The 13,927-nt window shown below is 39.3% G+C and overlaps 1 protein-coding gene across 2 annotated transcripts in view; it reads right to left on the bottom strand.

The window, feature by feature from the left end:
• Positions 1-13,927, bottom strand: part of PTPRT (protein tyrosine phosphatase receptor type T) — a 485,911-nt gene that overhangs the window by 67,430 nt on the left and 404,554 nt on the right. For both annotated transcript variants that reach the window (XM_049816979.1, XM_049816980.1), the window contains exon 14: positions 3,638-3,773. In XM_049816979.1, coding sequence (XP_049672936.1) covers positions 3,638-3,773 — 136 coding nt within the window. The remainder of the gene's footprint in view (positions 1-3,637; positions 3,774-13,927) is intronic.

Below are 13,927 nucleotides of genomic sequence, written 5' to 3'. Positions count from 1 at the left end.
TAGTACTCCCACTCACGTCCTTTCTAATTTTAATTTTGGAAAAAAGATGCCCAGGTTAACAGAGCCTATGGCAAAACCAAGTACACCAAAGTTCTGTCCATGGGACATCACACCCAAATTCACTAAACATTGCTGCTTTTGGAACCAGGCTAGTTCCACAGAGGAACATGTGCACTGTGTTAGGGGGCCAGCTCAGGTCAGCGCTAGCTTGGGAGTTTTTATATCAAGCAAAAAGGTCCTCAGTCTCCAGTCTCTAGAACTTGCTTTGCATTACGAGCATTTTTGATTCTGGGTTTGTCTGTGTTTCTCTGTCTATGAGATATCAACTTATATTGCAGCAGTCGTGACAGTGGAAACATCAGAAGAATCAAATATTGGAAAAAGCTGGGTCATGATAGATCTCCCCATCATTTACTTACCTGAGTTAAAAATACATCAGAAAAAAAAAAATTAAGCTAAAATCCATTGATTTTATATACCTGTTAACTAAACAATAATACAGTCACTAAGTTTCCTCCTGATCTCTAGTAAAAGTTTGTTATATTATGCAGAAAATATGTAGAGTCCATTTAAAAAACAAACAAAAGCAAAAAATCTGATAATCTAAATAAACTGTAAATTTCTACTTTTTTTTGGAAAGATTCCTACATATTGATAACTTGGCCTTTTGCTGGTTTTCCAGTTTCCAGTGGAAGACAGAAGAACAAGCAAAGATGTTGAATCATTGATATGTATCAAGATATCTCCATATCAATGCATTCATCAGAATGAGAACAATGAAGAATTCTTCCACAGTGATGGAGAAAAAAACCCTACTTGTCCATAATTCTACCCCTGAGAAATTTCCTAACTGTTCTCAAATTTATACAAAAAATAGATTGGCAGCAATCACAGTGTTTAATAGCAAAAGTCCCACATTTACATTTCAAAAGACGTGGTAGACTGTTTGGGAAAATGAGTTTGATGTGGAATTTGAAAATAGGAAAAAATGGCCTTTGGTGAACAAAGTAGTGAGATATTCTACCACACATATAACTGACTGAAAATAAAATGAAAGCACTAATTATGGAGATTTATGGAAATTCTGACCTACGGCATGCAGATAGGTGGTCGGCACTGTTTGTGAAAATCCTGAAAATGAACCTACTCTAGTGCAACAAAGATTTGACTTTTGGATTTCCGTTTTGATCAGAATCTGTTGAAGACATCTCTCACACAGGAACAACCATCATGTGTTTTACTGTCTTCCTTCATTGCCACTGAAGCATTTGTAAGTGTACATCCACTGACAAACTGCCTAATCATCCAAGTTCCTCCCATCTTGTAATTTAATTCCATATTTGAGAAAATACAGAGATTACAAATACTACCTCCTTAATATTTAAAGTATATTGCCTCATAAGAATATCCTTACCTCTCTGGCTTAACTGTTGGCAGGCTACACCACAGAAAAACTGTCCTTAAATAAAGAATTTGTGGTCATCATGAAAAATCATTGTTTCTTTTTTGCCTAGCAATATACATGATTAATAATAATAATAATAATAATAATGATGATGATGATACATTATAAGATAGACATGCTATGAACTTTAAATAGCTTGTGAAATACACCAGTATGTTCAGATGTAGCATTGCTATGATAGCTTTCCCTTATAAGTTTTATCTTTCAAGCTGACAATAAAAGTTTTTCTTGAAGAGCTTTTAGAAAGGTAACAGGAATGGATGAGGGCTAGACATTAACCAAACCAGAAACCCAGCTCAATTTTTCCTGAAACCCTTTTTCTGTTTTTCATTGGACGCATATGTTTGGGTTTTTTTCCTGCTTATGAAGTGAAAAGCTCCCAGGGGACTGGAATCAGTGACATCTATACTGTTTGGGCTTAACATTGAATGAAAGTGCAGTAGATGTCACCACATACACATATACATTTGCCCATAAAATCTGAAATGCTTACACACAACAAAAATTGGATTAAAAATCTAGATTGCCCACACCTTCAGTTAGTTCAACAGGATTTCACATGAGTCAGTACACATGCGATCAGTTTTGTAGAATTACATCGTTTGCAAAGGCTACTCAAAGGACAGCTAGTCCAACCTCCTGCTTAAACCAGTTTCACTTGCAGCAAGTCCCTCAGGGCCTTGTCCAAGTCAAGTTTTTAATTTCTCCAAGGATGGAGATTCTCCACCTCCGAACCATCTTGGTGACCCTCCTCTGGACTTGTTCTAAGATATCAGTGCCATTCTTGTACTGAGGATCCCCAAACTGGACACTATGCCCAGAGCAATCTCACCAATGGCAAACAGAAGGGAATAATCACTTGCCTCAACCTTCTGGCTACACTCTTGCTAACACCACCCAGGATGCAGCTGACCTTCTTTGCTGCAAAGGCAGATTGCTGACTTGTGTTCAGTTTGTCCACCAAGACCTCCAGGGCCTTTTCCGCAAACCTGCCTGTATTGTTGCATGGGGTTACTCCACCCCAGATGCAGGACTTTGCCTTTGCTAAACTTCACGAGGATCCCATCAGCTCATTTCTCCAGCCTCTCAAAGTCCTTCTGAATAGCAGCCCTGCACTCCAGCATCTGTAGCATAGTTATTCCATTTGCATATGTGCCCTGAATCAAGATAGGGGAGATCATATCTAGATTTAACTGCTGCTCTTATTTTCAGAAAACGCCTGACTGTCATAGAGATAAGAGATCTCAAAGGAACAGAACTTTGCTTTGAAAAGCTGCGCTCCCTGCAACAGCCCAAGTAAAATCATCAAGGCTCTCACATGTAATGCCACCTGTACCATAGACAAGGGGCTGCCAGGTTACCTAGCTCCTGTTTCATTTAGAATCAAATTACTGTTGAAAAGTAGGGCTCACTTCAGAAACATGACTGGTAAAAATATATACATAATACATCCTTTTCTCAAGAAAATCTCTTGCCTAAGTGGTTTTCTGAATCAGTATATTACACTGTAAATGTGGAGCTCTTCAAACAGTAGCAACTACAATAGTCTACTTCAAAGTATAAGTGCAAATGGTCCAAAGAAAATCACACAAAATGAACTGTTTGAACAAATTTCATTACCATACATGATTTTTCCAAGTTTCATTCCCCTGTAAACCAAAGCTAACTCTTGGAAAGATTCTAACCCTCAGCAAGTTGTAATATTCCAACTGAACACTGGTTGCAAAGAAATTGCTGTGTGAAAATATGTCTCATCAAGACTCACTTGGAAACAAGATCCTTGATCACATTATTTTAAGACGTTATTTTTCTTGACTGTTAAGAAAGAATTCTTGTCTTCTATTAGGCTACCTGCACAGGCTTACATGCCCACTTCCATTGCCTCATTATCATTTTGTACTTCTCCATGCTTTTTCATGAGCTATCCCTTCTCATTATCAATTAATTATCATTAACTCTTTGCAGTCATAAGCATTCATTTGTTGCTTATATAGTATCTGCCACAGCAGGCATTTCTTCTGGGACTAAAACTTCTTAGTGGTAGCATTACATAAATAGGTACTAGCTGCTGCCCTCTGTAACACAAACAGAATGTGTTATCTCTACCAATTCTTTTTAAAGTAACAACACTCTAGCCAGAACATCCAAGATGGAAGCAAAGCAGAAACTTACCTTCTCTTGATGGTAAGCATTGCTCCCAAGAGGATAATAACAAACATCAGAAGACCAGCTATAACTCCGGCCATTTTCACTGTACTGTCAACTTGTTTTTCTGGTTCCACTGCATTGGAATTCTGGGTGGAAGCTCCTTAAAAGATGGAGGGAGAGGAAGCAGGAGATAAAAAGAGAATTTGTAGAAAAATCGTGCAGTGATCCACTTTAAATATTCATTTGAAAGCCTGACAACATACTTGCAATCAACTTGCAACAGACAATTGTCCATCTAACCAAATCTACCTTTAATAAGGGCTAATAACAGCTAACTCAGAAAAGTAATAGGATGTAAAAACCCAGTGCAACTGACTCTAATATTTTGCCATATTATACTGTAACTTACTCTTCTGAAGCACTCAGCATATATCCAAAGGCAGGAGAATTAATAGCAGTTACAATTTTCATCTCAAATAGCTTAAGTGAAGGTGCAATCCTTACTCATCAAAATAACAAATGTAAAAGTTTGCAGTAACATATCCCATAACACTACTTGCAGGAACTTTTTTTCTTCTAAAATCAGAACAGATTTGTATTTCTCACTATATTGGCTTTTGTAAACATATGGTTACAATTATGCACATAACAGGCATTAATCCAACACATGGAGCAACCCCTCCACCCCCCCCATCATCTAATGTATTCCACGCATGAGTTCTTCAGCAGCCCAGGCAAGACAACATAATTTCTGTTTGAAATTTTTGGGGTTTTAAGAGTAAAGCCTACCCATCTAAAAATAAAACATATTTAGGAAAATGATTTGCACAGCATTTCTTCTTTTACTTCCTTGTTATGATCTGACTTTAAGGGTCTTTTGCCCCTGCAATAACTGAGGACCTTGCAGAATACTGCCCTCTCCCCTCTTGCTGGGACTACTTGTATGGTGCTTATCATCTGCCTTAGCTCTGCTGACTTCGCTACTTGCTGGACAGAATTTTTCCAGATATAGCTTAAACCACTGAGCTCGATTTAGAAAGCCCCACAAGATCTGAGTCGTGGCTACTCTAAAGACTAAATAAGCCTATCTTTATTATAGTCCTGATATACTTAAGTACTCCTAAAAATATCACCATTGCATTTGATGAAGTTAAATGAATTCATGTTACATGAGATCACAGTCTTATCTTGGGCTTCACCTTTTCTGTTGGAGTCAGCCATGTCTTCCTCTACAGCTTAAACACAGTAGAAAAAGGGAATCAAAGGTGAAGAAAGAGTGCTGTCATCAGAAGAGCGTAATGTTTTGCTCTTTTAACAACTCTATGTTGCTGACCTTCAGGAAAAGCTGAATTGATTCTGTTCATGAAGTCAGTTGCTTGGGGAGATAATATTCAAATGAGTCCATATGTTGGTAAGCCTCACCGGGTTATTCTTTTTTGCCCATTTGCCACATGGTAAACTGCATATGCTTTAAAAGATCTCTGTCTGCAAGGATGAGTCCCAATGGTTACCATGATCAAATCATGTAACTGAATATAGGGCTGTCTGATATGTTCTGAATAGGGCCTAGCTGATGGACTTTCCAGGGATGAGGATCTGATCTGCAGTGAAGTGTTATATTCTTCTCTCATCATATCTTGAAGAGTACATATAGAACAATGACACAATAAATACAAAACAAGAAAACTCACCACACGCAGTGCTAAAAGTATGATTTCACTTTTCCTACAGCTAAGCTGTTAATCTAGTTTGCCATAGCAAAACACAATATTTACCAAGCAAACCTGCTGGCTGTTTGAAACACACATATAATTTTCAGCTTTTTGTCCACAACAATTCTACTGCTCTGCTGCGTCCACCACTTTTCCCATTCAGTTAAGAGTTCACTGGTAACTTGTGCTCACATGTCTGAAATGCATTACTGGGACTCCCAAGTGTGACAATTAAATAATATATCAGTTGAATATTACCATCTTTATTTGACAACATCTCTTACAATCGTAGAGCAAATCTGTCCAAGATGTGAGTTATATACCATCATACAGGCAATCCCAACACTGTCACACAACAAAGTAAATGATAAAGGTACAATTTTTCCCTGAAAATGGCTAAAACTCTATTTTTTTGAAGTGAAACTCAGTAGTACTACAAATTATCCTTCACTTGAGTTGCAGTTACTCCTATGACCCTAAATAATAGGTGTTGGAGAATGGTTTTCTACCAAAACCAGCACAGTCAGACCCCTCTCGGTTTTGTACCATCTGAATACCCTCACGAATTGTGAGCCACGTTTAAAAAAAATAACAATGTGCTGTCAACTCCATCCTCTAATCCACTAAATTGGTTTGATTTTGCCAGGCTGTTACTTGTTACTACAGGCAATGTGTGGTCAGTGTATTTTTATTTGATATTTCTCATCCCATTGTAGACTACTGCAGTTCTAGAAAGAGAATAAAGGCTTATTATCCATCCTGACACCTACACACTGTGATGACCAATTCACTCGAATCTTCTATGTAACCCTTTCTATCTATCTTGGCAAAGGCCAACAATTCCTTTAGGCTACTAGTCCAACCATTTGTAAGTTGTCTCAGCTAGTAGTGCCTAGGAATTGATATGACAGTATTGGTAAATTCCTGGGTCTTGGATTCTTAAAGTTTTGCAATGAAACATTACCACAAAAGCCCTTTGTTTTTCTGCCATTCTGGCATATTTTCCTTGTAGATGCCTAAATCTACTATGGTTGCTTGTACTCCCACCTGCACCACCACCAGCTGTAGGTAAGGAGAACATTTCTGTTCTGGCAGAAGGAGGTCTGTGAGCTGTTACTGTACTTGCAGAAGATGACTCCTGCTGCTTCTGACAGTAATACTTCTTTAGAATTCAGTTTTGCTCCTCTCCTTTACTGGCATACAGGCAGATCTGAAATGCTCTGAGCACAGAAGTCCATAAAAGCTGCTCAGATGGCCATTTCATACAAATGTGTTGGAATCATAGAATCATGGAATCATTTACGTTGGAAAAGACCTTTAAGATCATCAAGTCCAACCAGTCCAGACCATCTTCAATTACACTTGGAAAGTTCTGCACTACTGTACTTGAGGGGGCACCTTTTTCTTTCTGAAAAACAATGTTTATATACTGCTGACATTAAAAGGGAAAGAAAATAAACTATAACCATATTTTCTAGTGGTTACTTCCACCCCATTTCCTGGAGTAAATTGTTCCTCATAACTGAAGCTGGATACTGGAATAATAGGACACAGAACAGGTCACCACTGTTATTGCTGTGTGTATTTCAGTGGCACACAGAGACCCTGCTAAGGCCAGGACCCCATTACACTGTACTAACATGAAGTAGGACAATTTTATGCCCTAAGCTTACTTTCTTAATAAGGAAGGCAAATGATAGAAGACAGTGCCAGAGAAGCTAAGGCTCTAGGTCCCTTGACTCCCTATCTGTGTATTAGCTACTAGACCAGGCTGCTACTTTCAGAGATACACATTTATGTGCTGTACAAAATGCACTGTCCCAGAAGCTTGACCAGTGGTATGGATTTGACTTGCACAGGCATCAGCATTCACCCAGCGCTCCGTTTTACATTCATAGCTATTTCAAGATTTTAGTCCTTTCCTACCAACCTAATTTACATTGTTCCTTCAACACCTTTCAAAATTCCTACAGATCCAGCATCTTACAACAAGACAGAACACATTACAAGCAGCACATTTCATGGGAAATACTGTTCTGGTGACACTGCAGAGATGCAATGAGAGCAGAGCAGGGGCAAATGGGTTCTTCCCTAGAGTCGTCCACCTCATCAGCCCACAAGAAGTCAGGTTTATGGATCATCAAGCACTGAGGGTTTAATTAAGGTTTTGATTAAGGTCTAATCCAGCTATCCTGCTGTGGCTTCATAGATACCTAAATCCCAGAGTGGTTCAGTAAGGTGCAGCTACTGGAAGTTTCTTATTGTGCCAGCTTCTTGTGTCTTTAAACCTTTTAAATTCCCCCTTGTTTCAGATTATGGTTAAAGCTGACCCTGCAGGGACTGATAACTTAAGGACAAGAATTTTGAAATTAAAAATTAATTTCAGTATAGACAGCTGCCATTTGTACCCCAGAGTTAAATCTTCCAGAACACTTCTTCAGCTGAAAGTGTTTCTGTTTAGCTACTTTGAGCTGGAAGATGGTTTGCAAGTGATCCCAACAGCCTAAACTCAAGTTTTTGCCAGTCATAACTAAAGAGGAGAACATTCTCAAAGTGCTAAGAAAGTGAAAAATAATCCACTTACCAGCAAGCATTCATATGTAGTGCTATACACTCCTAGAGCAATATTCATAGGTACTTTAAATCCTCTTAATGCTCATGCAAGGTAAGTAATAAATTATGTTATTTACTTTATAGATCTGGAAAGATTATGGATATGCCTTTGGCATCACAGGTACCTAACAGCACAGCTGAGGACTGACATTTCTGGACTGACACCCTGTGACAATTCCATCAGATCATGCAACCTCTCACAGTTGGAGACGGGAGGGACGAAGGGAGAAACAGCAACGGCTGCTAAGTGAAAGATACCATGGCAATCTTTCACCCAGCAATTTGTGCACAGATATGTTATTTGAAAACAATAAGCCACCAGATATGAAGTGACCTTCTCTGTGGAGGCAACACACTGAAGAACATCCAGGGAAGAATGATTATTGAGTGCATGTAGCTAAGCAGGACTGATAATACATGCTTTTTCTATAAAACCTATTTCACAAACTGTAATTTGAAACATTCTTTATTTAAAGCAGCAATTACAATATTGCATTTAAAAAATGTAACTGACAGGAAAAAGAATTCAAAAGTGCCATAGACAGGAGGAAAAGACAGGTATTTATGTGAGATTTCCAACCGGCGAGGCATAAAGAGCAAAGTCCTGCAATGGAAGTGGTACCACAATCATGAGCAGCTGTGTCACTACATAGGAGAGAGAAGCATCTGATACCACAACAGGCAGAGAAGAAAAAGCAAACAAAATGGCTCTAAGGAGAGCTGGGTCAAATATCCGGGGGCAAGAAAAAGGCAGTGCAAGTGTAAATGAGGGAGGGACAAAATGAGAGAAGCAACACAAGTAATGCGAGGTTCAGCCATGGCCAGATGACAGGAAAGACCCAGAAAGGGGCCAAGTCAGGCTGGCAAAGACTAGGTTTGGTTTCAAATTTGTAACACCCGAGAATACAACTTCTTCAGAGAAAAAGTCACTCTTGAAACAAAAACCAATCAGAAAAATTACTTCAAAATATTATTTAACTCAGAAAAATTAAAGAAGAATAATGGGTTCAAAGTCATTATGAGTTAAAATGAGCTGCTCAATCAGAGTAATTTCTTTGTAGCACATAATGGCCAGGCAGCATGCTGAATGTAAAATTTCCTAATAGACCTAGAGGCTTATTTTCAAAAGACAGTTATTCTCAAATCACTTGTAAACATGATTTCCTTTTCTTTTTTTTTTTTTTTTTTTTATGGTGCTTTCTATGCGAGTGGCCTACAAATTATTAAAACATCTCTGCATGTAGAAATGTTTTCCCTTATGTTTTCAGATCCTGATTATATCTATACCTCTGAAACATAGTCTCCGATACACAAACACAAGGGCAGACAGGTACCTCTGAGAATGATAACATTAAGATAAAGGTGGAAAGGCACTGTTTTACATCTTGATCCAGAATACCTGTTAGCCAGCACTGCCCAGCAACAGCCCTCTGCGTGAGCTGGCCATGTTCATGGGCTGTGGAAGACAGACTAGTTTGCAACCTTCAGCAGTGTATACCAGAGCACTGGGACGAAAAAAAGCTATGCATGATGCCGGTGCTTCTGCGTATCATAAGCCAACAAAGTGAAACAGCTCATCAAATCTGAAAGACAGATTCCACTTTGGCTGTTTCTTTGTTGTAATCCATTTAAAAAAATTGAATACCATCAACAGTATCACTACACATAACGTCACCATACCAATTTTCCACCTCCAGTTATTGAAGACTGCAAACAGCACAGGCTTAAGACTACAATGAGAGATTCTCATTTCTTTAAAAAAGCTCAAAAGGAATGGAAAGAATGATGAGCGCCAAAAGCTTTCAACCATATTCTAAGCGGAGAGAGCAGCAAAACAAAGCAGTCCTGAAGAGAAAGACCGTCCAGAATTTATATGAGGGATTATGAGGCATACAGGTTGAATCTGTAGGAGGATGAGGGTAAACACACAGTGAGGAATCAAGATTAGCATTACTAAACTGAATGAGAATTAAAAATAGCAGTAGGAGAATAATTGATTCTGGAGATTCCAGGCAAATCCAGCACAAAGGCTTTTCTTTTCTCCTCCTGTTTTTCTTCCTCTCTCTTCAGAACAGAAGCACTTAATTTGTGATAAAGGCAGATATATGACCCCCAAGAATGAGAAAGGTTATTACATTTACTTGAAGGAAGAGCTCAGATAAAGAGCAGCTGTTATGATGCCTACAAGTGATGCGGTGGTTCAGAGGATGATAGCACGTTTCCATTTTAAGTCTCCACTTTTGCAGAGCTACTTAGAAACTAGCTTGAAATTATAAAAATGGAAAACAAGTAAAATTCCCATTATCAAAAGTACAAATTTACAGATGTGATAATTTCTGTATGGTCCTAAACAGACACAGGGAGATCAATATTTTGACTAATACGGGCAAAAACTTTAGAGTGCATGACAATGCTATGGATGTGTAATAGACACATCACAACCTACAAACAAAAACTAATTAATCTTTGCACCAGCCACTCCCCTCTAAGCAGTTACTCTGCTCTTATCATGGTTATCATTCAAAATCACAGCCACACCAGCTGCAGAAATTAAAAAAACAGTGAGCAAAGTCCAAGGATCAGTATAAAATGAATACTGAAATCAGGCCACCTTTCGAGCCTGGCTGGCCAAAGGCACTTTAAGTACCATGGTGGCCTACAAAAACTGTTCCCAATAAGACTTCACCCTCGAGCTGACTCAGCAGCATGCAAAGGAGGATACTCACTATTTTACAGTAAAAGGGAAGTCATATGGCCAATGCCTTAGGAAGTCTGTGTACACACGCTCTATGTGTGCTGCATAAAATACTGGGAAACTTTCTGTACTTTGCCAAGTTGAGGCAGCACTTTCAGGCATGTCTTGAATGAAGATTTTTCTTTTCCTCTACAGTGGTATTACGAAACAGTCTCTTTCACACCTACCTCTCTTGTGACATTGTCACATATCCTAATGCTACCATATAGTTTTTTAAATGTCCAGTTCCTGGAAGAAACTGAGAAGCTAATGCATTAATAATAACCCTGTTTCTGAATATAGGCTCATTGAAAAAAATCTATTTAAGGAAACAGAGGCATAATGTATTTGTAATAGCCTTAGGTTTGGCATGCCTTTGGAAGTGCTATTTAAGGACACTGACAATGATAATCTGTTTATGAAAAACTTTTAAAGTGATCCACAATACCTGACCAGTGGCTGACACACCTTAGAAAGCATCTCCAGATATCAGGAAATGAGGAAGAAATACTGACTACCCAAATAAGTTGGTGTAAGCATATGAAGGTTAGGAACATGCAACACTGCTGTCCTCTAAAATGTAACAGCCCTCCTCCTGCTTCTCCACCTGTGACTGCCCCATCTCTCAGACCCTGTGCAGAAGGCTTCAGGGACATTCAGACAGTTCTACCTGCAAACCTTCAAGCAGAAGAGAGGGGGGAAAAACCCAACTCTGAATTTTACAAGTAAGTCATCATGCATTGCTCCTTGTGTTAAAACTAAATAAACCAAAACAAATCCTTTCTGATTTGACCTTCACTTCTGGCTTTAGTGTCCAACTACTGCCTCTGTTTTTTAATTTCCCTCCTTTGCCTGACTACTGGTTCATCTGCAAGCAAAGGTGACTGCACAACCTACCAGCCACAGCCATGACACATGGCCAACAGCATCCTTTCACACCAGGCAGGTGTTGTAAGGGGACAGCAGCCTCCATAGCACTCCAGGTAAATCCATGCGTGCTTTGATTCCGGGAGGACTTGGCTTACACAGTGATAATCGATTTTATTCTGCTTTTTCTAAAGACCCTTCTTTTCTGAAGTGACCAGTATATCCCAGCAGTGGATGCTTTGAATTACAGAGGTGGTAGTTTCAGTCTGCTGTTGCTAATGTATCCCAAATTTTACCTTAAACCTTGTGCCTCTCCCAGTCTCTCCCCTCCCACTGTTTATTTAATTGGGGAGCCCAAGATTAGGGTCTGTCAGCACAGCAGAGCTTTAGAGTAGAAAATGTTCTCTAGAAACTGGGCTGAGGCTATCAAACTCAGTTCACTGTGGCCTCATCCACTTTTGGACCAGGTTCTTCACAAATTCAAAGTTGGTTCCTTAGCTCCCTGGGTTAAGGAAGCCCCTAAAGTCAACATTTTAAATCCCTCTTATTAAGTCTTGATACCAAATTTGGTGAAAATAAAGATGCTCACTGGGTTAAGTGGGCATCCACACACCAGGAAGTTTGAGTCGTCTTCTCAGTGGCGAACATTTTTCAGTAAGAGCAATGTGTGTCTGTGGTTAACAATTAATTATGGTGATACACAAACTTGTGCTAAAAAATAACTTTTAGAAGGCAGAGATTTGTTCAGGGGAATAGAAGAAAAAAACCCAAACCAATGTTTTCATGCATTCAACTTAAAAAGTGTGATAAAATCCTCTGAAATAAATAGCACAAAACAGAATAAACCTGTCAAAGGAATAACATTCCAGTGTATCAGAAGACAAAATGCAATAACAAACAGATTTGAAGTGGGATTAGATCTGTTTAAAAATTACATTATCTGTCTACAAACCCAGAATATATTTCAGAAAACAACAGAGACCTCTTAAATGAATTTGAGAGAGCAAGACCTATTAAATGAACAGTTTTCATATGCAGCAAAACCGTGTGTGAAAAGTAGGAATTTTTTTCCTCCTCATTTTCCATTGGTTTTTTGCATTCTCACCCCCATGATTTCACTGGTCACCTTCTGGACCCAGGTTCACCTTTTGGACCCAGGTTCATTTCTGAGGTCTCGAGACTGTTAAGCACTCCCAGGAACTTCCCTTTTTCAGTGCTGATGCACTACAAAAAAGCAGGACCATTTCTCTCAATCTTAAAGGCATTTGAACTTCACAGTAATCCCAGTACCTTTTTGCCCCAGCATCATTACAGCTGCCCTGATGTGTAGTTGAAATAATTCTTGGTTGAGGAAGTCATAGCTACATAGGAATATAACCATGCAGCACTGGAGACGAACATACCTACAAAAATTAAATCCATCCTGAAACTGAGAAACCAACCCTCCTTTCCCCTCCTTTCATATTAACCACATGTAACTCTCTCACAACCTAGTAAGTCATTCTATGCACATCAGGCTAAAGTAGAAGAAATTATTTCCACAAGCTGATAGGGTTTCCTCTCTATATTTAAATTTTCTGGAGTGAAATGATGGTACTGGTCCCGGCATTGTACACAATGAGGTAAGTTTATGACAAACAGACCTTCAAGTTTGTTCTGATGGAAACTGCAAAGCCCTTGAGAAGTTCTGAACCTCCCTACTAGTGACCTGTGAATGACTTTACACAGTGCTACTGAGGCTCGATTCTGCAACGACTCTGAACCCAGCAGAAGCTTCTATATAGAGGGCTGACACAATCTAGTTTTCATTTTTGTGTCATCATTTCTTCAACAGCAGGACTCAGATGTCTAAGAGCTAGTGTAACAATCAGCCCCAGAAAATGCCGTAGCTACTTTAATTAAAAAATGCAAGGTCATCTCCATGCATGCTCAGGGAGATATTCAGTCTCTGCAGAGGGCCAGCAAGGGATCCATGGGGCTCTTCTGTCAAGCTCAAGTGCTCCTATGAAGATTTAAGTGGTGTTTGGACCTCCAGATGACCCTCTGCACAGGTGTATATTCACTTCGGTGCACAAGGAGTGCCCTGTAAGGAGTGCCTCCTTTAAACTGTAGTTAGAATAATCATAAAAGTATTTTCCCAAGTAGGAAACAAGAGTCTTGAAGCTGCTCAGAATTCTGGAAGTTTGAACAGTTTTCCTTTTCCTGAACTGATAATCACCTGGGCTCAAGAGGCCGGGAGGGTTTCGCGTGGTCACCTGTTGCCTACCTATTACTGCTAAGAACAAGCAAAATCATTCCCAGGCAGCATGCACAGGAAAAAAGGGGGGGGGGGGGGGGGGGGGGAATAATGTGCCTCATAATGGTTATTAAAGTTCCATTCTTTCATTT

This window comes from Accipiter gentilis, chromosome 14 (assembly GCF_929443795.1).
Source record: "Accipiter gentilis chromosome 14, bAccGen1.1, whole genome shotgun sequence".
NCBI lineage: Eukaryota > Metazoa > Chordata > Aves > Accipitriformes > Accipitridae > Astur > Astur gentilis.
The sequence above is the reverse complement of the archived record's forward strand: the minus strand, read 5'-3'. Positions and strand labels throughout refer to the sequence as shown.